The 27,793-nt window shown below is 32.5% G+C and overlaps 1 protein-coding gene across 2 annotated transcripts; it reads left to right on the top strand.

The window, feature by feature from the left end:
• The first annotated feature begins 2,241 nt into the window (after nt 1-2,241).
• On the top strand, nt 2,242-21,589 carry LOC139512242 (cyclin-H-like). Of its 2 annotated transcripts, none has more exons than XM_071299727.1 (10): nt 2,242-2,436; nt 6,915-7,058; nt 8,366-8,488; nt 9,454-9,527; nt 14,748-14,949; nt 16,328-16,497; nt 18,684-18,754; nt 19,157-19,268; nt 20,797-20,872; nt 21,299-21,589. In XM_071299727.1, the coding sequence occupies exons 2-10, from the start codon at nt 6,939-6,941 to the stop codon at nt 21,341-21,343; spliced, it is 993 nt and encodes a 330-aa protein (XP_071155828.1). In that variant the 5' UTR covers nt 2,242-2,436; nt 6,915-6,938; the 3' UTR covers nt 21,344-21,589. The 2 variants fall into 2 exon arrangements, with proteins under 2 accessions (XP_071155828.1, XP_071155827.1); XM_071299726.1 differs by having other exon boundaries at nt 2,243-2,616.
• The last annotated feature ends 6,204 nt before the right edge of the window (nt 21,590-27,793 follow it).

Below are 27,793 nucleotides of genomic sequence, written 5' to 3'. Positions count from 1 at the left end.
GCCTGGCATAATCCTCGACTGAGTCCATCAAAATTTTAAAGTTGTATTTCCAATTGATGGATTTAGGCTCACGATATTTCGGACCTTTCGATAACACATTTCGTAGAGAAGTGTTATTAGCAATGTTAAGGTCACCGGTAATAACGTGGCCAGCAGGATTATATATGAATTGGGAACTAGCACAAGTGCAATCAGGAGGTTTAGACTTGAAGTCGTCAATATCAAGATTCTGCAAAACGCGTTTGTAATTGAAAATTTTAGTTGCAATAGGTTTGGTATAGGTATAAGAAATTATTGGTACAGACTAGTCTTTGAAATAAGGAGGTATTTTCGATTGAACTAATTTATGATGAAGGATATTGCCTAGGTTGACGCCATCGAGACCTTTGTTGGCAAAGGAAAGATTTAGAAAAGATTTTTTCTCTTTTTCATCTTTTCCAATGCGAACTGGCTTGAAAAGTCTGTGACTTGCAATATCCGAAATTATAGCTTGAAGTTTGTATTGGTTTGAATGAGGGTTTGTAACAGTGGATTCCAAACATAAATTGAACAGAGAATGAAGTTTTGAAAGGGGTAATGAATAAAGTTTCGTGCGAATGTGATGAATACCTAACGGCTTTTGTATGAATGACAGCAAGTCATTAATAGAGACATCATGCAGGGAAGGTGATGTATAATGACGATGACCATGACTGCGTCTACGTCGAGGAGTCGAGTTGAAAATATTCATCACATTCACCGAGTTACACGAAGGACTAGATAGAATACCTATACCATCAATTTTGTCATTGCAGCCATACGGTGTTGCAGTTCCCAATTGTCTAATCCAGTAGTCTTCTTTTTGTCTACGGAGAGTCGTTGAAATATTAGGATTGTTAGAGCTATGGTATATCTTTTCGATAATGCGAACTGTCATAGAAACGATGGAATGATCGGGCTGATTGAAATGCTGGTATAGAATGTCGTTAGCATTGAGGTTAATGTCTGATCTATGACCGCACATACGTTTGTTTAGCCTTCCTTTCGTTTCACCGACGTATACCAATCCGCAAAGGTTGCACAAAGGTGTGAGCTAGGACCTTTGTCTGGAATGGTGTTATTTGATTCAGTTGTAAACACTGATTGGAATTGTGTGTTGAGGATGTCTGCCTTTTGCTTTGTATCATCTATTAACTGTCCTTTTTTTAGTGGTGCGACACCGTTGTTATCTGTGCTCAGTGATTTAATAAAGGAAAATAGCTTTTTAGGTTTAGATTGATTGTTGCACTGTTGGTCTGGTTCATTTATGGGTAGGTCTAATATCATTTTTTCAATATAACCCCAGTATGCAGTTCTTTGTTCTTTTTGTACTTGTTTTCTCAGACGTCGGTACTTTTCAGCATACCTGGTGTCTTGTTTCATTTTATGATATAGCTTGTTTTTTTCTATTTATCATTTTCCTTAAATTGTTGTGAATCCAAGGTAGTCTATTTTTGTATGTTAGGAACTTATGAGGAATGTTGTTTTCCACCGATTTTGTAAGGTTTGTTTTAAATGTGTCAACTTCCACATGTCATTTACATTTGTTTTGTCCTCTAGGTTTAGTAGATCTTTGTATGTTTTTTCTAGATCTGATTTGATGTTACTCCAGTTAGATTTGTTGTATTTCAATATTTTTCTAGGTTTTTCTCTCACCCTGCGCAACCAAATGTCAGATTCTACATAAACAATGTCGTGGTCACTAAGGCCTATTGGTGGTAGTGTACTAACCTTGTTAATGTTGGATGGATTATTGACTAGTACTAAATCTAAAAAAAAATCTTTCCGTGTTGTTATGTTCACTATAATTTGATGAAAGTTTCTATCGATAATTTTTATAGCACTCTACTGTGCTGAGAAAGGAAATCATCAGTCAGTGAGATCAAAGCAACATTTCGTAAATTAGCTACAAATACATTTCTAACGACAAAACATATCATTTATCTATATGTTTAACTTAACAAATATTTTCGGTTATCAATAAAAAGCGCAAGGAAATACCTGAGGCAACATATATAACATCGCTATAACCTCTCAGTGTTATCAGTGAGGGCTCAGCCAATGCAAAAATATCTTGATACATTAAGTATTTATACGTTTTCCTAAAATTCAAATCATATACTGAAAGAGTTGTTCATGAATAATATCGCTAAGCCGCGCGCGATCTCTACCAGGAACGGTCGAAAATTACGTCATCGATCAATCAGTTTAAACTGAGACGTAATAGCAGACGAAGCATTGTACCATATAGGAAATTTAAGGGAAGTTGCACGAATTCGGAAGTTGTGTGTTACGGATATTTTCATGAAAAGATACAGATAAATGCCATATATAGTACAATCCACTTCAATCAGTGAATATTCTACGACGATCGAGCATTTGTATATTTACAAAGCCTTGTGACGACACAGTATAGCGGTACGGCAAAATAATGTGCTCCTCTTAACGGAGGAAGTTAGAGGTTTCTATTTGGACACAGGTCAAAGCGTTCTGTTAGTTTCTTTCCCCTGTCCACAATAAACGCATACTTTTTTTCAAAATAAATAATTTTTCGAGGTTTATGTGAAAGGTATGCAGAAAACTGGACAGTCTTTACAGGTAAGTTTACAGATGAAAAGAATAATGCTACAGTACCCAATATTCACCCAATGTGAAAGCAACGTAAATCTAGATTTTCAACTCTTTTTTTCCGTCGTCTTCTCTCATTCTCCGTCTACAAGTCTAGTGTACTTATAACATTCTTTTAAAGAATCCAGTCCTTAGCATGGAAGAAGAAAAAGAAGAAGAAATTATCATGATTATGTCCAAGAGAGGATTATCTACAATAGAGATTACCCTGTCATCACGACAAAGATTGAAGATTATGTCTCAAAATGCATAAAAAACACACCGAACAAATATGACTAATATTATCCTAAGATGATACTTTCCATTGACCTAAGTGCTATTTGTCTGCCATTACTGGAAGTCACAACAGATGTACCCATTCCAGTTTAAATTTTGGTCTGGGGACAGAGATGTGTGTGGGAGGGTAAAAATCACCCTTCTGATGTACTGACAGGGGCGTAGCTAGCTATTCATTCAACTGTAGTCACAAATCGGCAGGGGGTCTGGAGGCCACTTATGAATTATGGGTAATAAGTAGCATTTAACCATTGGTTAAGTAACTTATCCAGTGGCTTACTAACCATGCTAACCAGACTCCCATTTAACCATGGAGCAATGGAAAAATAGCCAACGGATAGTAAGCCACTGGATAACATAATTAGCCGTTGGATAAGCTAACCAATGGTTAAATTTAGCCATAGATTTGAGCAACCCAGTCCAGGTAGGGGGTTCAGGGGGGGGCGAAACCCCCTGACTGAAAATGGTTTTCAGCGTTTTAGCTGCAAAATTTTATGTACTAAAATATTAAATTTACTGGTTATTTAATCATGATAATTATAAAATACATGATGAAAATTTCGTAGAATTATGAATAATGTACCATAACATCTGACTGGTGAAAATTTTTAAATAACACAGTACAATCCGTAATATAAAGAAAAATATTTACAATATGCATTGCCCAGCGTAGATCAGCGTATCCCTTTAATTTTAGCAGTACACCCTGTTTTGTATTATCATATCTATTCCGTTCTGATTGATATATACGTTAACTTAATTAATAGTACATATTGACGATCCTTCATTAAAAAAGATAGGCATGTAAACACTGATACTACAAATGTACTATATAATAGAACTATCCTTTTGGCTAGACATCAACCATCAATCTTTTGAATCTTAAACCTTCACCCTAAGGCCTAACAAAATTCAAATTTCTTTATATATCCTCTTCTGTAAAATCCCTACCTGCTTAGGAATTTTGAATAATTGTGGCCATTACACGCAGATTTGAGAGTACTCAAAATTACTGGAAGCCAGTTGATTGATTGATTTGTTTACATCCAGTGTCAAATATTTATGCAATTTCAGGACCGTTGAATTTTCTTTTTGCAATAAATACAACTTGGAGCTAGGTCCTGTAATAGGTGTCATCCAGGACGAAGGTCTGGAAATTTAAAAATACCATGCATTGGAAAATGAGGGATTATTGGATAGGAGCAGAAGTTTTGCCTTTCAGTAGACCAACTACGAACTCCTTAAATAGTTGCATTCTCTCTACAACTAGGCATCTGATTTAATGTTCCCATTCTGACCAGATGTGACTGCGTATTTATACATCCTGCACACCCAAACAGATGACCAACATTGGCATTTCGGGTGAAGACAATGTGGTAAACTATTTGAAAACTGACAACAACTAATTAAAAAACTCATGTGTCTAAGTTAAGGTTCATTCAAGTTTTTGTTGATAGAAGTGAAATGATCTGAGCAAAGTTATAGTTTTAACATGTTTAATATAGTTTTTATATAATGTAAAATCGTAAAAACATTAAATTCTATCTCATATTCCATTCACTCAAGGAGGAGAGACTAGTGTACACATGACATTGGATAATTTAAGAGTTTTGACAACTTCACCAGCTTTCATCTACAGATAATGTTGTTTATTATTTTTTTTTGATAAAAAAATATAAATGTGAAAAAATTATGTGTAGGCACGTGCCTAAAGTGCCTAACGGCAGCTACCCACCCCCCTGACTGATAGTTTGAGCTCCCAGAGTCAAAATCAAACTCAGAACCCTAAGCACAGTAGACATCTGTATATCAACCTCTTAGACCACAAACCCACACTAAAAGTGCTACAACCTTTTCATCCTCCACATACATTTGTACACCTTATCGCTATCTACTGGACATCACACAGGTTCCCGTAAAATTTTAACGTCATATAAGACATAATACAAAATATCTGAAACCACAATGGAAAAGTGATTGTTGTATGATGTCAATAGTTCAAGCAGGACAGATTCTCAGGTCCACCTGGAACAGTCAGAGCTCAGACATAAATAAGTCTGAATCTGCTTTTGACTCATAGAGGTCTAAATTTGTAAGTTTTAGGATTAGTCTCCCCTTAATGCAAGACAAAATATGACTTTAATAAGTCAAATCTTGTTAAGCAAGAAATAATTGACCACAATCAAAAAGTTGCATATATCGACTCCTACAAGTCGATAAGTGATCAAAATTGGTTAACTTCAAGACCCACGCATATTTATAAGGAGGTCATGCATCTAAATCAAATAATGACAACATTGAAAGACAATGCTTTGTCTTCTAAAGAAAAATATGAATGAGAGACTAAAAAATCGGAGATAATGTTAATTAACCTTACAATGCAACCACCTGGAACTACACTTAATGAGGAAAAACATCTGTGTTTAGTAAGGATGTTCAATTAGACAATTACATATAGATAGCTCAAGTCCTTGTGAACTCTCAGACAGGTTTTTGCTGTCATAGGTTGTGAATTTTGGCCACCAAGTGAAATTAAGTTTTTTCATCAACATAAATAGACCTTAACAAGTCTGTCATTTTCTGACTTAGATAAGTCTAAAATTGAAAACACATTTTTATGATAAATACATGTTTTGACTTCTTTAAGTCAAAAACAAAAATCGACTTGTTTATGTCAGAGCTCTGACTGTGGAATAAAAATAAAGTGTATTGAAACAGCCCTTTCTCGAAAATCCTACTTTAGACCACGGTCCACATGGTCTTGTATCCAAATATAAAAAAAAACCTACTGTATGAAAGAATGCTTGTAATTAATGAAAACTTTCCTCCATAATGACGCCGGTTAACGCCACCTCCTTTACTCCATAATGACGCCTTTTGATGCCTCATAGTCCCTCAGTTGAAACGTCTCACCTACAAAGAAAACTGCATCAGACTTAATAAAAGTTGTATCTAATAGAAAGATATTCATGAGAATCTATGACTGGAATTTCATTGATGAAATATTTGTTTTTGCAATGCATTAATTATTTAAACCTGCTGAATTTTTTTTTATTGAAAAAATTCTATGCAAATCAAGTATTTAAAAAAAAAGTATCCATGGAGGAAAGGGTTAAGCTCTCAATTTAATCACCTGAGATTTAAATCACTGCTGTAAAAGAAGGCCGAAAGTCACCCTAGGGACATCTCAACTCATAAATCGAAAATAAAAAGATAAACAGACAAACAATAGTACACCAAAAACAACATAGAAAAGTAAAGACTTAGCAACACAAACCCAACCAAAAATTAGGGGGGGGATCTCAGGTGCTCTGGAAGAGTAAGCAGATCCTGTTCCACATGTGGCACTAGTCATGTATAATTGATGAAATATCAATGAATGTATTTACTGTTTTTGTGCAGGCTATTAAACTTATATCTTCATTCTTAAGCAATTAATACCAAGAATTGAATAATCTTGACAATTCTTGAATATACAAGTATACGAAAAATGAATAAACTTTATATTTTCTAATTTAGTTTCAAATCAATCTGATGGGAAAAAGTAGAAAAAAAAATATGGTTAATCTCAGAAATTTCAAAATTTAACAACAATGGTATAATTACATTGTAAAAGAAGATTTGGTATGAGTGCCAATGGGACAACTCTCCATTGAAGTCATAATTTGAATTAGTAAACCATTATAGGTTAAAGTACAGCCATCAACACAGAGACTTGGCTCACACTGAACAGCAAGCTATAAAGCATTAAAGGGCCCCCAAAAATGACTAGTGCAAAACCATTCAAACAGGATAACCAGTGGTGTAATCTATTTTAAAAAACAAGAAACGAGGATCACTTATGAACCACACGACATCAACAAATGACAACCACTGAGCTTTACATGTACATGAATTAAACTTAAATGTCAATAAGTATGTATTTTGAAAGACATATCAAGTTATTCAAGTATAAATGTATTAACTTTTTAATTGAAAATATTTTTTTTCAGATCCAACTGAGCAACTGAGATAAAATGTTTTCTACTAGTACACAGAAAAAACATTGGACATTTACTGGCGAAACGCAGATAACGCAAAATAAAAGAGATACTAATCATAAATATGTAAACAAACATGGTGGTGCTAACCTTGATGTAAGTAAAACCTCTTCCAGAAGGTATTGAGGGTGTCTTAGAAGTATATATATTTGTTTTGATACTAAAAATTTTAAAGTAAAGGAAAATTAAAGTATTTGCTATCTAAAAATGATTTGAATTTTGAACCACCCTTACATATGTTTTAGTAATACTTTTTTGTACAGCTCTTTATAAGAACCAGGCTTCTACTAGGCCAATTATAGATAAAATCTGAAACCTTCATGTATCGCACTCTGCCTGGTTCTTACAAAGAGCTATACTTAAAACCTTCCAATCACTCCTGGGATTTTTTTAACAACTCTTATACAACTCTTAATCTAAAATTACGCTCATGACATTAAAACAAGACAGGTGACAGGCTACAAAAGAATTTGTTTTCATATGAAATTTTGCTTCTTAACGTTTAAACGTAATTTAATATCCTGAACTTTGTGGCTTACAGCAAGACATAATGTTCTGTTTCTGTTTAAACTTTCATCTTGCCATTTGAAAAAAGGACTACACATGTTTTTGTTAATGTAAAAATGTACATGAAGTGGATAGCCAAAAATTGACAGGTAGGTATATTAAGAAGTAGGAGATTGATAATGCATCCTACAGGTAGATATAGCCTGAAAAAGATTTTTCTCTTGTCTTGGTCATATATACAGGGGCGGATGCAGCCATTTTAAAAAGGGGGGTTCCTAACCCAGGACAAATGGGGGGTTCCAACTACATGTCCCCATTCAAATACATTGATCGTCCCAAAAAAAGGGGGGGTTCCAACCCCCGGAACCCCCCCTCTGGATCCGCGCCTGTATATAGGGAGAGATATAAGCTTAAAAAGTAAGGTGAAATATACCAGTGGGACACTCAAAGTCATGAGTTAAAAATAAACCTTAAAAAATTGAAAAGACCAAGGACAAACAACAGTATACTCATTCTGACATAGAAAACTAAAGACTGAGTAACTCAAAGCCCAATCACATTTAGGGATGATCTATGTTCAGAAAGGGTAAGCAGATCCTACTCCACATGTGGAACCCATTGTGTTGCTTATGTAAATACAAACCCATTGATAAGTCTGATTTGGAAGGTCACATTCTAGTAAAAGAGGATTGAATTATGGTTATGCCAATTGGAACGTATCCATCGTTATCTGCGAAACAGATATTAAACTTTATAAATGTTGTACTATATATTAAAAGATTGAGAATTTTTGCCAAAGATTGTAGCAATGAACATAATTAAATTAAAAAAAAGTATGTGATTCATAAAAAATTTAACACAACTCTTCTTTTGATTTTTAATTTATTAACTTTCAGGATGAAACAAAAGAGAAGAAATACTTAACATTTACAGAAGAGAGGATCCTTGGTCGACATTTTGAGCATGTACTTCGTGAATTTTGTAATGTTTTCCAACCTCCAATGCCAAAATATGTAATGGTAGGTGAATTCTTTTAAAAAAAACACACATTTATTATTATTATTATACAATATTTATATAGCGCATTATATAATTTGAAAAATTACCCTAAGCGCTTAACATGAATAAACAAAAAATAAGATACATAAGGTAAAAGCAAAATATACAATCACATAAATACAATTTCTGAGCAGTGGCGTGTAAAATGAAAACATTGAAAAACGCACACATTGTACAAGCAACAACAAAAACAAATACTTCAATTCCAAATCATGGCTGCCAGGATTAGAAGAATAATTGCCACTATTATTTTCAAACAAGATAACATTATTTGTACTTAAACAAAACTATAGTGTGATTAGTTATTGTTTTGATTAACATTTCATAATAATTTAATTTTGGATGTAACGCGTCTTCTGATTGGCTGACGTTATTTTGTTATCAGACCATAGACATCATTTAGTCATGTGACCGTGACGTCATCAATGTTTTTTCATGGTTTTCTACGGTTTAAAATGGAATTAAGAATTAAATTATAAGAAATGACTGTAATATTTTTTCTGTCTATTCGAAATAACATAAAAAATGTGGTGCACACTGTTAAATAACCCGCTACGCGCGTTATTCAGTGTGCACCAAATTTTTTATGTTATTTCTTCATAGACAGAAAAAATATTACAGTCATTCCTTAATTAAAGTAAATGTTATAAGTAGTGACAGGGGTCTAGAGTTGGAGCAATGAGGATGTACTTTCTATAATGGTGAAAAATTGAAGCAAGTTAAATAAGACATTATTCTACTCAAGTATGTATTATATTTATCCTTTATTTCATTCAATTCAGACCTAATAGGAAAAACATGTGTAAGTTTTAGGATATGTCTACCTATTTTGTTGCTCTTTTCAGCATCATATCTTTTTGATGTATGTTATTTTAATTTAATGTCTTCATTTTAAGATGATGCTGTTCTATTTACAACATTTTAGGGTACAGCTATGTGTTATTTCAAGAGATTTTATGTAAAGCATTCTGTGATGGACTATCATCCTAAAGATATCATGTAGGTATTCAGAGATTATTTTATGTAAAGCATTCTGTGATGGACTATCATCCTAAAGATATCATATAGGTATTCAGAGATTATTTTATGTAAAGCATTCTATGATGGACTATCATCCTAAAAATATCATGTAGGTATTCAGAGATTATTTTATGTAAAGCATTCTGTGATGGACTATCATCCTAAAGATATCATGTAGGTATTCAGAGATTATTTTATGTAAAGCATTCTGTGATGGACTATCATCCTAAAGATATCATGTAGGTATTCAGAGATTATTTTATATACTAAAGATATCATGTAGGTATATATTCAGAGATTATTTTATATACTAAAGATATCATGTAGGTATTCAGAGATTATTTTATATACTGTAAACCTACTGATTTTCAGGAGCAATTTATTTTCTTGAATAGAAGAATAATGCAAATTTAAATCGTCACAAACCTTATATAAATATATCGAGAAAATGAGAAGATTAAAAAAAATGAATTGCCACAAAGTTGGCTAGAAAGCACTTAAGATAAAAAAAAAACTGTATGCACGAAAATAATATGGTTTACAGTATATATAATATATACAGCTTGTAAACAATTTTCCTACTATAGATATGAACTACAGGAGATACAGGGTTACATCATTGAGACATCAACTTAATGACAAAAATAAAGAAATCTTAAAAAAAGGACATACAGTCGTCAATAATGGAAAGGTATCCATACAATATGTCAGCTCTAAATCATCACCCTATAAAAGTTGTGAATAAAATTAACAGTAACAACCATAGATCTCCATTAAAACACCTCATTCTCCAAATAATGGAATAAAAATAAAATATCATTAAGATATAATGTACAACTACTGATGAGGTTCTTCACTTGGGTCAGGCACCTGGAAATGTGGTGGGATAAAACTAGATCTTTGATACTGGTATACAGTACGCCCAGAGAGTATGTAATCGCGAACTCTAATCACCGATTTCCGAGTGTAGCGGTGTGACACCGCGAATCACGGATTATACTCCCAATTTCCTCCAAAGATTCTCTCCCAACACCGCGTGGCTGTTTATTGGTTTATTGCCCATCGGATGAACTGAAAATTAATGACGCGTGACAACATCATCGGATTAGCAAGATTTATTACCTTTGTACATTTAATCGATCTTGATTGCACCTGAGTGCTTTAAAATACGTTATTTAAATGTCCTTTCATTGTCAGATAAAAGTGTGACATTTTTATTTAAAATAAGATAATTATTCTAGTATGTATATGCCCATGTCATTGTCATATGACAAAGAACGTACAAACGTATAAAAATACGATTAAAACACTTATTTTGTATTTTCATTATAGTTCGATCAGGTCATAATTTTGTTTTTTCAACAAAGACGATTTTACCACAATTAGAACCTTTTATGACCTACTCAGTGAGCAATATTCGGTTCATTAACAGTTTAATATTATAAAATTAATATCAACTGGCTTAAAACAAAATGATGTTTTTTACGGTAATATGTCCAATCAAAATTAAACCCAAGAGTTAATTTATCGGATCAAGAAGTGAACTCTGTTACTTTCAATTTATTTTGAAATGTAAAATATTATGTTTTACTACCTCGGTAGATTACCGACTTGAAATATTTGAATTTAAAAAAGAAACTGTAAAGTGACAAATAGTTTTGTATGCAATGTGGCAGCCCTATATTCATAAATACTGAGATACATTCGCCGCCCAGACACAACACAATAATCACAACCTTTAAATATTTAATTATATGGAGAAAAAAAATCGTTTTTTATCCCTTATGATCTGTTATTGATCTTTAATTATTTAAAATAAAATTGGATTGGCGCAATCCGTATTTTACAGCTAGTTAAAAGTCCTCGTCGAAAGATAAAAAGAAGTATTTCAACAATTATAAAATAGAATATTTAAATGAAATTATATCCTGTTCTACAAGAAAGAAATATGTCCAAAAAAAAATGTGGATCAGATTTTTACGATCGGCAAATTTTTACAGAGGATCTCTACCAACGCCCATCAGGAACTGAACGACATGCATCCTGTTTTCGTCTACCATTAATATATAGTGTTGACTATGGACGTATTAATAATGTCCGGTTTTATGTCCTCTGTTGATTGAGGAACGTAAAAATAAAAGGCTGATGTTGGTTAATTCAGAAAAGGAATACAATTTAGAATCCGGTTAATCAATTGTAAAAGTACCTTCTAGAGCCTCAATCTTAACGCACACAAATTTATGTCAATCATTAGAAAGCAAGTTTAAACCTTGAATGAATTTTCCCACGGTTATCCAGAAAGGTCACCTGAGTTTACTGTTACATGATACTATTTCCCGCCAAATAAAAATCTCGTGGACAAAATTGATGTCACTATTTTTAGCATTCAATATTGTGAGCAAAGTCAAGTTCAAGTTCAACTACGCACTGTTGGTCACTGAGATGCGTATCGTCTTCCCACGGCAATTAATTGCTTTAAAAATATTTAAAGATCACTGTTCTAAATACAACACATTTTGCGTAAATGAATATTATGCAACGACGAGTTGATGCAGCTATAGAAGTATTCCTGTTGTAGCCGAAATGTATTATTTATCCTAAAGTATTAGTAATGCTAACAAATCGTGAAGAGAAAATGCCGTAGACTTATTAAGCATAAGGAATGGTGAAAAGTATTTTCTTTTTTTCTTGCATATACAAGTTTTAAGACACGTAATTTTCTTTCTTTCTCACATTTTATACCTTCAGCGTTAATTTCCGTTTATTTTCACGCAAGTATGTCTCTTTTCGTAAGTTATATAAATTACCGATAAAAAAAAACCAGAGGTCATAATCAAGTATAGATTTTTTTTTATAAAACTTTAATGCAATTGAAAGCATTTAATAAAAACAACCTTTTGCTTTTTAAAACTTTTATTTTGTAATCGTAAAATGGAAATGGCGTAGGTTTATTAGCATAACAGATAGTGAATAATATTTTCTTTTTTACTTGTATAAAAAACTTTGAGACGTGTCACTTTTCTTTAAACTACCCTAATTTATTCAGCGTTAGTCTCCGTTTATTGTTACACAATTATATCTCTTTTAGTAAATTAAATATTTATTTACTGATAAAAAACGGAAGTCAAAATCAAATATAGTTGTTTTTAAAAATTGTTTCAGATGTACAGAGTAATTAAAAGAATTAACAACAACGTTTTGATTTTGATTTTAATCTTTCATTTGTTTCAAGCAATCAGATATAAACTGATAATCAATAGACAGGAAATACAATTGTTTAATTACATTAGAAATCTCGCATACCTTGACTGTCGCGTGCCGGCATAGATCAGAAGGATTAGGGCAATTAATTACCTGGTGTGACACCGCATCACTCCAGACTGGGAGAGATGTCGCTAATACAATAAACAAAAGGTAACGGATTTACGCGGAAGTCGGAGGGAATACTCCCAAATTTCTCCGAGAATTTAGGGAGTGATGTCGGAGTTTCCTGGTGTCACACCAGGAAAAAACTCGGTGTATGGAGTTTGCGATGGCTTTCGCGAAAATTGTACTGTAGCAACCCTCTTATCAGTCATTGATCTGAAATATTATTGTAATTTTTTTTAACTCCATTGCTAGCTCTAGATTTATAGACAATATTAGTCTTTATATTTGCAAAACTTAAGTTTTACGAGTTGTGTCTATTAATCACAGAGAAATTTAAATAGATTGAAGAATCTATGCAAGCTTTAATTGAGTACTGCCATAGAATCTATGGTCTTTTAAAGTTACGGAAATGGCTATAAAGGTTAACAACTCTTTTAATTTAAAGTTTTGATAGTGGGCATTTGTTTTTCAAGCTAGTAAAGCTTTTTAAAAAGTTAATGCTTTTAATCACATGGTTCATTTATTATACCCCACGCAACGAAGTTGCGGAGGGTATAATGTTTTTGACCCGTCCGTCCATCAGTCCGTCCATCCGTCAGTCCTGTTTCTTGTCATCGCAACTCCTCTCAAACCACACAACAGAATTTCACGAAACCTTTTCAGATAATAAGGACATACTGTGTAGTTGTGCATATCGACGGGAAATTGTGATTCAATTTTTTTTCTAGGAGTTACGCCCCTTTGAACTTATTTACTTTAATGTACTACTGCAACAGTTTGTCATTGCAACTCCTCTCAAACCACAAAACAGAATTTCACGAAACCTTTTCAGATAATAAGGACATACTATGTAGTTGTGCATATCGACAGGAAATTGCGATTCAAATTTTTTTCTAGGAGTTACGCCCCTTTGAACTTATTTACTTTAATGTATTACTGCAACAGTTTGTCATCTCAACTCCTCTCAAACCACACAACAGAATTTCACGAAACCTTTTCAGATAATAAGGACATACTATGTAGTTGTGCATAACGATGGGAAATTGCGATTCAATTTTTTTTCTAGGAGTTACGCCCCTTTGAACTTATTTACTTTAATGTACTACTGCAACAGTTTGTCATCGCAACTCCTCTCAAACCACACAACAGAATTTCACTAAACCATTTCAGATAATAAGGACATACTATGTAGTTGTGCATATCGACGGGAAATTGCGATTCAATTTTTTTTCTAGGAGTTACGCCCCTTTGAACTTATTTACTTTAATGTACTACTGCAACAGTTTGTCATCGCAACTCCTCTCAAACCACACAACAGAATTTCACGAAACCTTTTCAGATAATAAGGACATACTATTTGGTTGTGCATATCGACAGGAAATTGCGATTCAATTTTTTTTCTAGGAGTTACGCCCCTTTGAACTTATTTACTTTAATGTACTTCTGCAACAGTTTGTCATCGCAACTCCTGTCAAACCACACAACAGAATTTCATGAAATTTTGTAGATAATAAGGACATACTATGTAGATGTGCATATCAACAGGAAATTACGGTTCAATTTTTTTCTAGGAGTAATGCCCCTTTGAACTTATTTGCTTCAATGTACTTCTGCAACAGTTTGTCATCTCAACTCCTCTGAAAACACACAACAGAATTTCATGAAATTTTGTAGATAATAAGGACATACTATGTATATTGACAGGAAATTATTATTCAATATTTTTTCTTATTCAATTTTTTTTTCTTATACTTATTTAATTTCTCCAATGACAATGTGGGGAAGTGGGGTATGTGAGCGTGCTCACTAAGGTTCTTTAATTTTTTTCAGGTTGACATGTGTTTATTTAGCCAGTAAAGTAGAGGAATTCAATGTTTCTATTACACAGTTTGTAGGAAATTTAAAAGGAGATAGAGACAAGTTTACAAATATAATTCTAAGTTTTGAACTTATGTTAATGAAGAAATTACATTACCATTTAACTGTACATAACCCATACAGACCTCTGGAAGGTCTTATTATAGACCTCAAGGTTAGAGTACTGTGTAATCATTATTATTGATGTAAATTCAGAAATTATTGCATGCATTTATTTTTGCAATTTTGTCATTTTAGACCAAAATGCGATTTATTTTTTACCATATTGAGAAAAATCCAACTTCATTCATATAAATATTGCAAAATGCAAGTCTAGATTATAAAGATTACAAAGTAAAATCACAAAAATACTAAACTTCGAGGAACACTCTAAACGACAAGTCTCTAAACAAATGACAAAATCAAAAGATAAAACACATAAAACGAAAGGACAACAATTGTTGTATTCCTGACTTGGTACAACACTGTCACAAAAAAAATCTTGCAATCATTTCAAAATTTGCAGTATTAACCTTCTTTCATTCATTGAAAAAGTTAACAACAAAAGAGATGTTTAATAGATTTTAATAGCTATAAAAAGAATCTTTACTATGAATGTATTTGATCTAAAGTTAATTCTCTTTTGTTGAAGTGGAAAAAGATTTAGATAGGTAGGTTGTTTGTGCTTGCAAGGTCAATTATGTATATATAACTGTGTGTCTAGGTCAGTTTAAGGGAACCACTTATGATAAATCAATAGTATTTGGTATGCTGTTATATAAGCATTGAAAGGAGTAGGTCCGGTAAGGGCCTATTTTGTCCTCAAATTTCATGTTCATTTAACGAAAGATTTCGGACACTTTTTAAACACTTAAGTGTCTATTTCAATTGATTCGATTAGTTATGTGAAAGATTTTAACAGATTTAGTCATTTTAAACGCTCCGATTCAAGCTTAAATATGAAAAATCTATCAAATATGCCAAAAAATGTCACTTTTTCAGATGTTTTTTGTCAAAAATGAAAGTGGCCGCATCCGTGTTCATTCTCAACGTTTATATATGTTATGTATAACCATCAAATACAACTTACATTTCAATATTATGAATGAACACGAATGCGGCCACTTTCATTTAAGATGGAAACTAAAATGCTAAAATTGTAAAGATTTCAGTAATTTAGCATAACTTAATGATGCTAGTACTCCATATATATGCATCGTATCGTCAAAAACAGTGCATATTTATGTAGCAGAAGTATTCTACTTTCCAATTAATAGCTAAAAGATTACATTTTCACAATTTTGTAAAACTGCTATATTTTGGTGCCAAAAAGGGGTCTTACTGAACCTACTCCTTTTTCATTGCCACATAGATTATTTGGACCTACACCTTCTGTCAAGGTTCATTGGATTTTTTAAGGTTTGCATTAATATAACATGTCCAAGTATTGCCATTCAACAAGTTCTAAAATTTCATTAATTGCATAAAAATATAAAAATAACATGAAGGCGAGACATAATTCAGTGTCAAAATTCTATTTTATTTATTTTCAGACTAGATATAAATCTATAGAAAAAAGTCGTATAGATAAGATACGCAAACTTGCTGAGGATTTCTTAGACAAGTCTTTAGCCAGTAATGTCAGCTTGGTATTTGCTCCATCACAGATTGCATTGGCAGCCATCTTAAGCAGTGCAGAAAATGACAAAGTCAGTTTGGATAGGTAAGAATCTGAATGGTATTTGCTATCATCTAAAGTAGTGCTGAGAAAGTTTCTGCAAAGAATTATTGATACAGTATAGTTGATAATTAGATATAAGTGTTTGTTGAAAATCCTAAAATCTAATTTGTTATTGAAACTAACACAGATTGAGGTGAATTCCAATGTGACAAAATAGAAACTGAAGAATTTATTTGGTGTATAGAGGTCAAAACCATTGTTCTCCTTTTAGGGACTGATCATTTTTTATCTGGGAGGGGGGGGGGGGAGGGACTGGTCAAAATATAGATGGGATCAAGTTTTTTTCTGTATGTGGAAAAGGGGGGGTTAAAATTTTTTTATAAATTCAAAGTGGGGGGATCAAGTTTTTATACACATGAAAATAAGTATTTTACATACTTTAAGAGACAAAATGTCTAGAAGAACATTACAAGATCTTACAACAGTCAAATCAAAATATATTTTTAACACCATTTATATACAATTATTAAAGTAAGACATCACAAGACTTTGCATGGTGATGTAGGAAGCTGCAGCTTCATTATCCAAATAATTCAGTCGTTAAACATGTATTTCACTCACTTTGATCACTAAATTAACAAGCCTTACTGCCAAGCTTTATTTTTTATTAGCTTTATTAGTTTGAGAGAAATTAAGTATAAATCAAAACGAAATCTACAGCAATTTGTGCAAATTTTTGTCCGAACATACAAATCAAGCCACATTATGAAAAAACATAGTGTACAGCAATAAATTCTCCTAAAAATGATTAAATATTTATTTACTCTGCATTTGAATATTGATACACATTGATAATGATTCTGAGATGAAGAACACCATAATGTATCCTTTTGTTTTCATAACAAGATCCCTTTGGGTCCATTTATACCTCTAACTCCCTCAAAATTTGTACTTTTTAGACTAATTATTCAAAATTTTAAGGTTACTATCACACATTTGTGAATGAAATGTGACAATAAATGAGTAATTAAATTGTTCAAGCTGAAAGCATGAACTATCCATATAAAAGTTTAGCGACTCAATTGAGGTTTCAATAAGGCCTCACCGTAAAGCTTAAGTTTATAAGCAGCGTTCATATAATAGATTCCTCTTAATAAATAATGTGTTGTTACTGTTTTAAAAAGTTATTTTTTGAGTTACTTAGGATCAAGATTTCTTTTATAGCAAATTAGAAAAAAAAGTCAGAAAAAAGTACTAAAAGCACTGGCTTGCTCTACCTACTTATATTCATGGAAAAGGCCTTATGGAAGAGCCCTATTTCAAGACATTTTCCCTCAAATATGTTTTTTTCCTGAAATAAATTTTTTAAATGTTTTTACTGGGGGGATCAAATTGAAATAGTGAAATATTATGGGGGGATCAAGAAATTTTAATGTTTGATTTCAAAATGACCAGCCAGTAACATTTAAAGTTATCCTACTGCAGCTATCAAACCACAATGTTTTTTGCTTTGAAAATATTTGAGTAATTTGAATAATTAACTTGCTTGTTACGTGCTGATGTCACAAAATAACAAATCAAGAGGAGAAATACCCTGATACTAAGGATTCATTAATATTCATTGGATACTAATTTTCGTGGAACAGTGGAAACAAAGTTAGATGTTCAGCAAATAACAAATTTTCTAAAGGAATGTTTGCAGACTATGCTAAAACTACAAAATTAAATATCCACGATTCGAATATGCATATTTTCCTCATTCCACGAAAGTTAGTTTGAGAAAGTAAATGAATCCACAGTATGTGGTTAGCGAAGTCTGTATAACTGGTACTGTACTTTTGTCTTCATGTAATCTACAGTATGTGGTTAGAGAAATCTGTATAACTGGTACTGTACTTTTGTCTTCATGTAATCTACAGTATGTGTTTAGAGAAATCTGTATAACTGGTACTGTACTTTTGTCTTCATGTAATCTACAGTATGTGTTTAGAGAAATCTGTATAACTGGTACTGTACTTTTGTCTTCATGTAATCTACAGTATGTGGTTAGAGAAATCTGTATAACTGGTACTGTACTTTTGTCTTCATGTAATCTACAGTATGTGGTTAGAGAAATCTGTATAACTGGTACTGTACTTTTGTCTTCATGTAATCTACAGTATGTGGTTAGAGAAATCTGTATAACTGGTACTGTACTTTTGTCTTCATGTCCTTTCTGTTTTTTACAGTTACATGTCTGATGTGTTGTTGGCCGGAGCTGCACCTGAAGATGTCAAGAAAACAGTTTACCAGATAAAACGTGAGTATAATCCGTAACATATTTATCCCATTGTTGATCAGAATGAAAGGCCCTTTTACATGTTAGAAATATGTGTGTTAACTCAGTAAAGAATGATTAATTTAGTACTCACTGGTTTTACCTAGCAATACATAAGTTCTCGTGCAGACAAATATCTACCAAACAGGAACACAATTATAATATTAAAAAGATGTGGTATAAATGCCTGAGACAACTCTCCATAAGTAAATTACATAAAGTTTATATCTAATGGAGGATAAACCCCCTACCTAATTATCTGGGATTAGTTAATGATAGTTACATTTCAAATTGTTGGCTGTGCCACTTTTTGTTTTTACTTTTTTAAGGTCAGTACACAAGAACCTGATCAAAAGTACTTAGTTATTTGTTTTATTAATACAGGTATAAGATATATGGTCAGTACACAAGAACCTGTTCAGAAAGATATGGTTGGACCAATACAGAGGAAGCTAGAACAGTGTAGAAACCAGGAAAATAATCCAGACAGCGAAATGTAAGCATGGAAAATTTGAAGATTTGTAACAGTGTTGATTCTAGTAGCTCTAGATGATAGAAATATCGCCAAAGCTTGATAAGTCAGAAGTCAATGGAACCTGGAATTACTACTGGACTTATTGTTCAAGTTAAGAGCAATATGAGGTCAAGAGTTATATTATATGTAACTCAGAAGTCCTTATGGGACAAAACAGGGCCTTTAATTGGTATGCATTCAACATTCTGTTTAGCTGCAGATTGGTTAACTTTCATTATTATCTTAAATACAATGTGCTGATAATTCAAAAATTATTCAGATGTTTTTATTATTGCCAAAAATGCAACAGGGTTGTAATCGCAATAATTTAAACTCACATTTTGGATTTTTTTTATATACCGGTTAATGAATTGGAATTTTTCTCAGTACTGCAAACATATATTATAATCACATTTTGGTCAAAAATGACAAAATCAAAATAATTAGTGCTCACAATAATTTTTGGATTAACTGATTACTTTACTCAATAAATTTGGTATGAATTATTTGCTCATCTCTAATTGAGGTGAGCAAATAATTAATATTCATATGTGATATACAGTCAATGATCGTATATCACCTTGTTTATGACGTTGATAATGCGTTCCCGTAGAGTTTTATTTATGACGTCAATAAAACATACAGGTTCGTGGAAATTTTATGTCGTCCGCTCCAAATTAAAAAATGATGGTTTTTACCCTAAATACTTCATTTAGAACACTTATAAGAGTTGCAGTATATAAAGAATAACCATACATTGTCTCGAAATATCAATGTTATTTGTACTCGGCTCGAAACAGGTAGAAATGCTTGGCACAGCCTCGCTTTCTACCTGTTTCTAAGCCTCGTACAAATAACATTGATATTTCGAGACAATGTATGGTTATTCTATATTTATTATCTCAGGGGTAAAATGTATTTGACCTTTGATCTGTCTCACTAACAATAATTTCCTGCTACTGATTGTTATAGCATATATCTTTTCACTATTTTTAGTCAATATATGGTTTAGATATTGACACCTTTCTCTAGATAGTGATTGCAAACAGACATTGTTTTCTTTCTGCATTAGGGCACAATTGAATTATAGCTTAAAGATATATGAATTGTAAAAATATGGTGTATAGGGATAAAAATAACTATATAAGAAACATGCAATCATATTTAATACTGTTAGTATTTTATGAAAGTATCATCAGCTCAGTCCTCAGTACTTTGATACTGACATGAATTATAACAAACCTTTCTTAAATTGTCTATTTATATAAATTTAAAAATTATTAAGAAACTAAGGTTTCGAATCCCTCAGCCAAAGTTGACCTTAGACAGATTTGCCTATTATTTTAGGTCCTTTTAGGTCCTTTTCGGTCATACAGCTCTTCAGCATTCCCAGTTCTTCTACATTCTTAGTTTTCAAAAATTTGGCTATGAGTGTTCCTTGATGAATATAAATTCAGAAAACTGCTTCATACTTTTGAAATTAATGAAGTGGTGCTTTCATATTTTTCAGTTATAAAAGAAAGCTACAGGAAATGTTAGATGATGAAGATGAGATACAATCACAAAAAAGAATGAAAATTGAAGAAGTAAGTTTTTTAGTCAAATATAGGACATATCCTAAACAGGTGTCCATCTGTCTGTCTGTTCTTTCATTCATTGTCAGATGGTATGTCCTTATGAACATTACTTTTTCAGATTTTTTTTATTGCAGATTTAATTTTTCCTAGTGCTGTACAGTTGATACAGTTAACTTTATCCCAATTTTCTTACTTACCAAGTGTTTACGATTTCCAATAATTACCGGTCTAGAAAATTGGTTTTTTCTTTATCATTTTTATGCTTCATATCTGTCAAGCAAGTAAGAAATAGCAATCCTACATTCTGTGGTCAGCATCTGCTTTTAGTTTCAATTTGTTGGTAAAGTGTTTTTAAGACTTTAAGAATACTGTCAGCAGTATGCAGTATGACATATCTGGTCAATTACTAAACACATTTTTTAAATATTATTGCAGGAGGAAAAGAAAGCAGAACAGGAATTAGTTTTAGGTGTGATATGATGACCACAGGCTGTGATTTAGACAGACATTAACTGCGACCAGTGCTCAGCAGGTGCAAGCAGATATCCAGTGTGATCAAATGATAATAATTGACAGTCTATAAAAAAAAAATTAAAAAAAAGAAAATTAAAAACTACATGTTTCTTTATAATTCTGAAAATGTAAATTAACATCAGAAGCAACCATTTATTTTATGTGACCATTATGAAGAAAAATAAATGCATTTCATTACTTTTCAAAATGTCATTTAAACATTCTGTTCTTGTGTTAACCATAGTCTTTTCACTCATTCTCTTTTGGTTAAAGATTTCACTTCACCTTGACCAAACAGTGTGACCAAGTAAGCAACTATAGACCACATTACAGCCTTTAATAACTGTGGGCCAACTTAAGCCATAGCACATTTTTACATATAAAGATGCATACAGATTCCATTGAAAGTTGAAACTTTTATTCTATTTATTCTGCAGACTTGCTGACAGTGTGGTGTGAGTCAAAGTTTTTCACATAGCATTGTAAACTTACATGTAACAAAAAAACCAATTAAATATACCAAGCATATAATTTATACACATGAGACACTTTTCAAAAGACCCCTCAGTGACACTGGAATCAAACATTTGAGAGCCAAAATAGAATACATAGTTTAAGGGCATTGAGTTTGAAATTTCAGTTCAGCAAGAGTTTGGCAAATACGGCTAAGGTAATATAATCCCCAGGGTAGAAAATCCTTAGTTTACCCCAACAACTTAAAGTTTTGTAAACAATTGATTTATAAGTTTAGCCTCACTATGCTGAACAGTTGAACCCCTAGATGTCATAAAGACTGAAGTAAGAGTCAGATATAATATTAATCTTGTAAAACAATCATTTTGTTTTATATTTAGTGAAATCTTTATGAAGAACTTCATGCTTTTATGAAAGTTAAGATCCTCACATTTCAATTTGGATTAAACATGCCAATAGACCAGGACCATTAATAGATTTTTCCAATCAAAACACTTCCAAAGAATTAAGTGTAAAGATGCCATGATCAGTCTGTTTATGGTTGGAAACTGTATCTTTGAAAAATAATTCAAAGACTAATGATTAAAGCTTTAAGGATATTTTATCAGGATCTTTGTTGTTCTAGTTGTTCGTGTCCTGTTGGTACAACTGTTCTCTACCATTTATTCCATTAGGAACATATATTGTAATAATTATTCCAGTGAAAATAGAATATATTCCAGAATTTTGTTTCCATTTTGAACTTGTATAATGATGGAACTTCTATTACATGACAGACCCCTAAGATTGTTTTTAACTTTCTAGGTCATTTAATTGGGAAAATTTATCAGCCAGACAATATCTGGGTCAAGATATGCAATTCCCAAAGTCGACAATGGTTGCCTTTTCTTCTCTGTTCATATCATAAAATTGGATATTTATGATGGCTCATTTCGAAGCTAAGACTCATTTTCACACATGTTTAAGTTTCATGATACAAAGTGTGGTTGAATATTTCACAAATTGGGAAAACCCCTAAATGACCCACTTGATACTGCTTCAACAAGTAAAAGTCCTTATTTTCACAATTGGTACCAACTTTACAGCACTTTTTTAGTGATACACGAGGTCAAAATATTTTTTTTAAAGGACATGAAGTAGAGCCAAATCCGCAAAAAGAATCCGAGGTTTCAATAAGGGAGATATATTCCTTAGTTGTAAACGATTTCAAAAATTAAATTACAGCAAATTTTAATAAGACAATGCCCTTCATTTTATTGCCGTAATGCCAGAACCAAAGTGCATGAGATACTACCGTCTTAACATTAGGCAAGCAGTACTCAAACAATTTGTCTAACAAGGTGTTTATTTCAAATTCATCTTTTAGTTTTTTAACTGATAACTGGTGTTGGAAAAGTAACTAAAAAACCTAAGAGTTATCATTCTTTGATTGAAAGAATGAAATGGGCTTTTTCGATTATATGCAAACAGTCGTGGTCCTCAATATATGACGGAACGGAGGTCGTTTTTCTTTGTACGGTTTTTGCATTTGAAGTGCTCGCATCAAATCTTTGAATAGAAAACAAAATTAGATTAACATTATATGATCAAATGTTTTTTCCCTGTTGATTATTTAGTCTTGAATCGTATAAGTTTGGGCTAGGCACATATAGTCTCTTAATGGACTTATTGCCTTAGTGATTATTTTTGGAATCGCTTTGGTTGTTTTAGGATGTTTTCTCGATAAAGTTGTCACTCCGAGATTGTTTCCATACGGCTGTCCAATCAGCACGAGAAACTAGCGGCGTCAAATTGGAGCAAACACGGTAGGAAGCCGTTTGCGCAGCAGTGAATAAAGGACACGGCGGCCTTTCCGTGGTAACATGCTGACAGCAGTACGACGCCTGAATCGACTTAGATGGACACACGCGTACGAGCGTCAGAGATGGTTACACAGGCAAATTCCATCTTCGCCGTAGTGATGGACGAACTCGTGTGTAGAGACAAAGAGGAGAACGTTTTCTAGATTCATGTATCCAAGAGACAGGTCGTTGGGATGGTGGTAGTGTCATGGTATGGGGAGGAATATTGTTCAACCATAAAACTCCACTCACCACTATCAATAGCAATTTAAACTCCAACGCTACATCGATAATACTATGGCTAGGCATCAATATGTTAATGTTTTTCAACAAGATAACACTCGAGCACACTCTGCACGACTCACAACTGCGTTCAGTAGTAATAACCATGTTCAGATATTACATGGCCAGCCTTTTTACCGGATTTGAGTCAAATTGAACAATTATGGGATCAAATAGGACAATCCGTAAGACGACGACAACCACTACCAGTTACGCTGCGCCAATTTCAAAACGCATTGCGGGAAGAATGGACAAACAATCCACAACACCGTGTACGACGTCCCGTCAGGTCAATGCCACGTCGTTTAAGAGATTGCGTTGCAGCACGCGATGGAAACATTCGTTATTGAGACTGTGAGGTAGTGAATTGTAGCGTTGTGTTACACGAACGTATTACATTCGAATCGTGATTATTGAACATTTTTGTTTGACTTTTATCTTTAGGTAAACCCATTAACGGTCATTAACAATAACTGTAAAGAAAATGTTATTTTTAAAAAAAACATAGTGTTGCGTTGTCATTGGCACTCGCAATGTTTCAAATATTCATTTGTCGTCAATACCCTGCAAACTGCAAACAGAATGCGTTATGCAAAACATTAAAATTATTCTTGTTTATTTTTACATGAATTGTAAAATTGAACACGTTCAGCAATACAGCTGGGGAGCGAATTTAAATGGCAAATGTGTATATTTACATGGTTACCGAACTGAGATTGATATATAAAGGTGAATGTGTTAAAGAAACTGTCCACCATTTATTTAAGGAAATTTCATTGAAAGCAAAAACGAAAATTAAATGTTTAGTTTGAAGTTAAATAAAGGCAACAGTAGTATACCGCTGTTCAAAACTCATAAATCCAGGGACAAAAAACAAAATCGGGGTAACAAACTAAAACCGAGGGAAACGCATTAAATATAAGAGGAGAACAACGACATAACACCGAAACGTAACACACACAGAAACGTACCAAGCATCAGACAAAACACCACGAGAATAACAAATATAACAAGAAAACCAAATACATGAATTTGGGATAGACAAGTACCGTGCCACGTCTGATCTCAATATCTCAAAAATAAGAGAAAACACAAACGACTCAACGTTAAAATGCAACACACACAGAAACGGACAATAATATAACAATGGCCATCTTCCTGACTTGGTACAGGACACTTTTAAAGGGGAATAAAAGTGGTGGGTTGAACCTGGTTTTGTGGCATGCCAAACCTCGCACTTTAATGGCAAAGTTAAATATAACATTGAAATGACAACATAATATTACAGGACTACAATACAAATAAAACCTTCTGATAGTTACAAAGGAAAATTATTGTAAGTCGATTTAATTCTGCATTTCAGTTAATTGTTTAATCTATATAACCTTGCTATTAAAAATAAACATCATTATTTTGATACGTGATAATGTTCAGAAACTTGTTTTTATTTTATTTTCTGTAACAAGTGTTTGACATGATTTTAAATTAACAATGATGCATATTAAAGTTCCTGAACATAAGTATAAAAATATCGATTTTCGTCAGCATTCGTTTCTCAGTTATTAGGTACAACTTAACATTGCAGATATGAATGTAATAAAATGTTCTTCTATGAACACTTTTTTCTAGTGTATTTTTGAAGGTCCAATAAACTCATCATAAATACCAGGATTGTAAGTTGTATTTCGCCAGACTCACGTTTTGTCTGCAAATGACTCATTAGTGACGCTCGAATCGAAAGAAGTTAAAACGGCCAAATAAAGAACGAAGTTAAGGACCAAAAACTCCCAAAGGTTTAGCCAAATAAGCTACGGTAATCTGTAAAAATGTCTTAGATTTTCAAAACTTCAAAGATTTGTTAACAGTTATATTTTTGACCAAAAATGAAATCACAATCAGATTCACAACATCGGGAAAAATATAACCGCTCAAGAATAATGATTTCGAGGAACCAGTTATTGTATCTAAAAAGAGCGTCAGAATGATGTATTGGTTTCGATTTTGGAAAAAATAGAAACTGTTTTAATTATTTTCCTTAGACATCGGTTATATCTTTAAACAATTTATCCCGAGTCATAAGCTGTTTAAATTTGCTACCTAGTCTTTATTATTTATATTGGTTTATCATATAAATGAGAAAAAAACGTATTAAATGAAAAATCAAGTTTAAGGTAAAGTATAACAAACAAACAATATATTTTGAAATAGCGACCAGTGTTCACTTCGAACATGTCGAATGAGGAGATCTGACATGATAGCCCCCCCCCCCCCCCCCCCGGTTGCCAGGGGAAAAAAGATTAACAATGTGTAGATCGTTAAACATTAATTTTATAACTAGTACCAATTTAGAACCAGCCACTCATTGTAGACATGAGATGGTCTCAACAGAACTTCCTGTGGTAACACGTGATACACGTGATAGTAAAAACCTTATATGATCCGACGTTCAATACGGGAAAGGATCATAACCTTAATCTGTGATTAAAAAACTAAAATAAATCAATATTTAATGATTTAATGGTCACTTTTTCCACTATTAAATACTAGCAGTTGAATCTTGCATCAGATGTGAGTCTACTTTGAACTGATACACATTTAACTACCTTCAGTTGATTATTATATTTTAGGTCGCTTTGGTTGTTTTATTATGTTTTCCCAATAAATGTGTCATTCTTTTACGTGATATACTTGTAAGATTAAAATCTATGACATCAAAACTGTATCCTCCTCAAATCTACGTCATGCTAAACTCTGTCTTGTGACGTCATGACACTCCCATATGTGGCCCTTTGTTCAACCTAAAATATGATATATCTTTCATTAGACTTATGTCCCGTGATGTCGTTAAACTGAAACATTGGACGCCTTTGTTATTCAAATTTAAGTCCTTTTTTAAAATGTAGACTATCTGCAATGGACTGTGACTTCGAACAACTTGTAAAAATTAGTTACTTCATTTAAATGGTTTTAAGTATAAAGCACATGATTTTATTTGTTTATACATAGTTTTAATTTAGAAGAAAACCAACATGGTTAGAAAATACAAATAATAGCACCATAACAAACACGATCCGATTATAATTTTCTTGTCATGGTAAGAAAATACATAAAAAAACACGATATTAAACGGAATCCCCATTAAATATTCTTGTACGTGTCTTTAAATAAAATCAAATCTATTTTATTTTTTGAAATTTATTTGGGATCAAATATACGTAACAAAAATAACAAGAAAAATAATAAGAAAAGAAAATGAAAAAAGACACGAAGCTAAGTTATCGTTTGGCCTTCACGATTTTTTTTATCATTTGACGGGAAATGTACACATCATTTATTTTACTTTGGGAATAAGAAGGAAAAAAGGCTTTGTGGGCTTATCTTCTGGTTTTTTTTAAAATACGAAAGTACAAATAAATTCAGCTTGTTCTTTATGACCATACATATGAATTCGGTTAATTGTATAATTGATACCCTTGCTATGAAATTAGACATAACATTATCTTAAAACGAGTTAATGTTGAGAAACTGCATTTTTATTTAATGTGTAACAAGTGTTTGACATAATTGACTAACCATGCTGAAAAAAATCTGAACAAAAGTTTTTAAATGTCACTAAAAATCGTTTTAAAATTGTTAGGTACAACTTTACTTTGCAGACATAAATGTAAGACATCTATATATAGATGGAAAAATGTTGTTCTACACTTTACAAGCGAAGGTTAAAATTACCAGTGCAATAATGATCAAGAAAACATATAATCGATCAAGAAAAAAGATTGTGAGAAAGAAGTCGTTCGATTTGATACTCTCATTTTGAACA

The sequence above is a fragment of the Mytilus edulis genome, chromosome 2, assembly GCF_963676685.1.
Source record: "Mytilus edulis chromosome 2, xbMytEdul2.2, whole genome shotgun sequence".
In the NCBI taxonomy this organism is placed as follows: domain Eukaryota; kingdom Metazoa; phylum Mollusca; class Bivalvia; order Mytilida; family Mytilidae; genus Mytilus; species Mytilus edulis.
This window is presented reverse-complemented; position numbering and strand designations above follow the sequence as displayed.

Coding starts and splice junctions, on each gene's coding strand:
- LOC139512242 (XM_071299727.1), top strand. CDS start 6,939: ATGTTTTCTACTAGTACACAGAAAAAACATTGGACATTTACTGGCGAA. Junction 9,528..14,747: donor TATCATCCTAAAGATATCAT/GTAGGTATTCAG, acceptor AATTTTTTTCAG/GTTGACATGTGTTTATTTAG. Junction 19,269..20,796: donor AATAATCCAGACAGCGAAAT/GTAAGCATGGAA, acceptor CATATTTTTCAG/TTATAAAAGAAAGCTACAGG.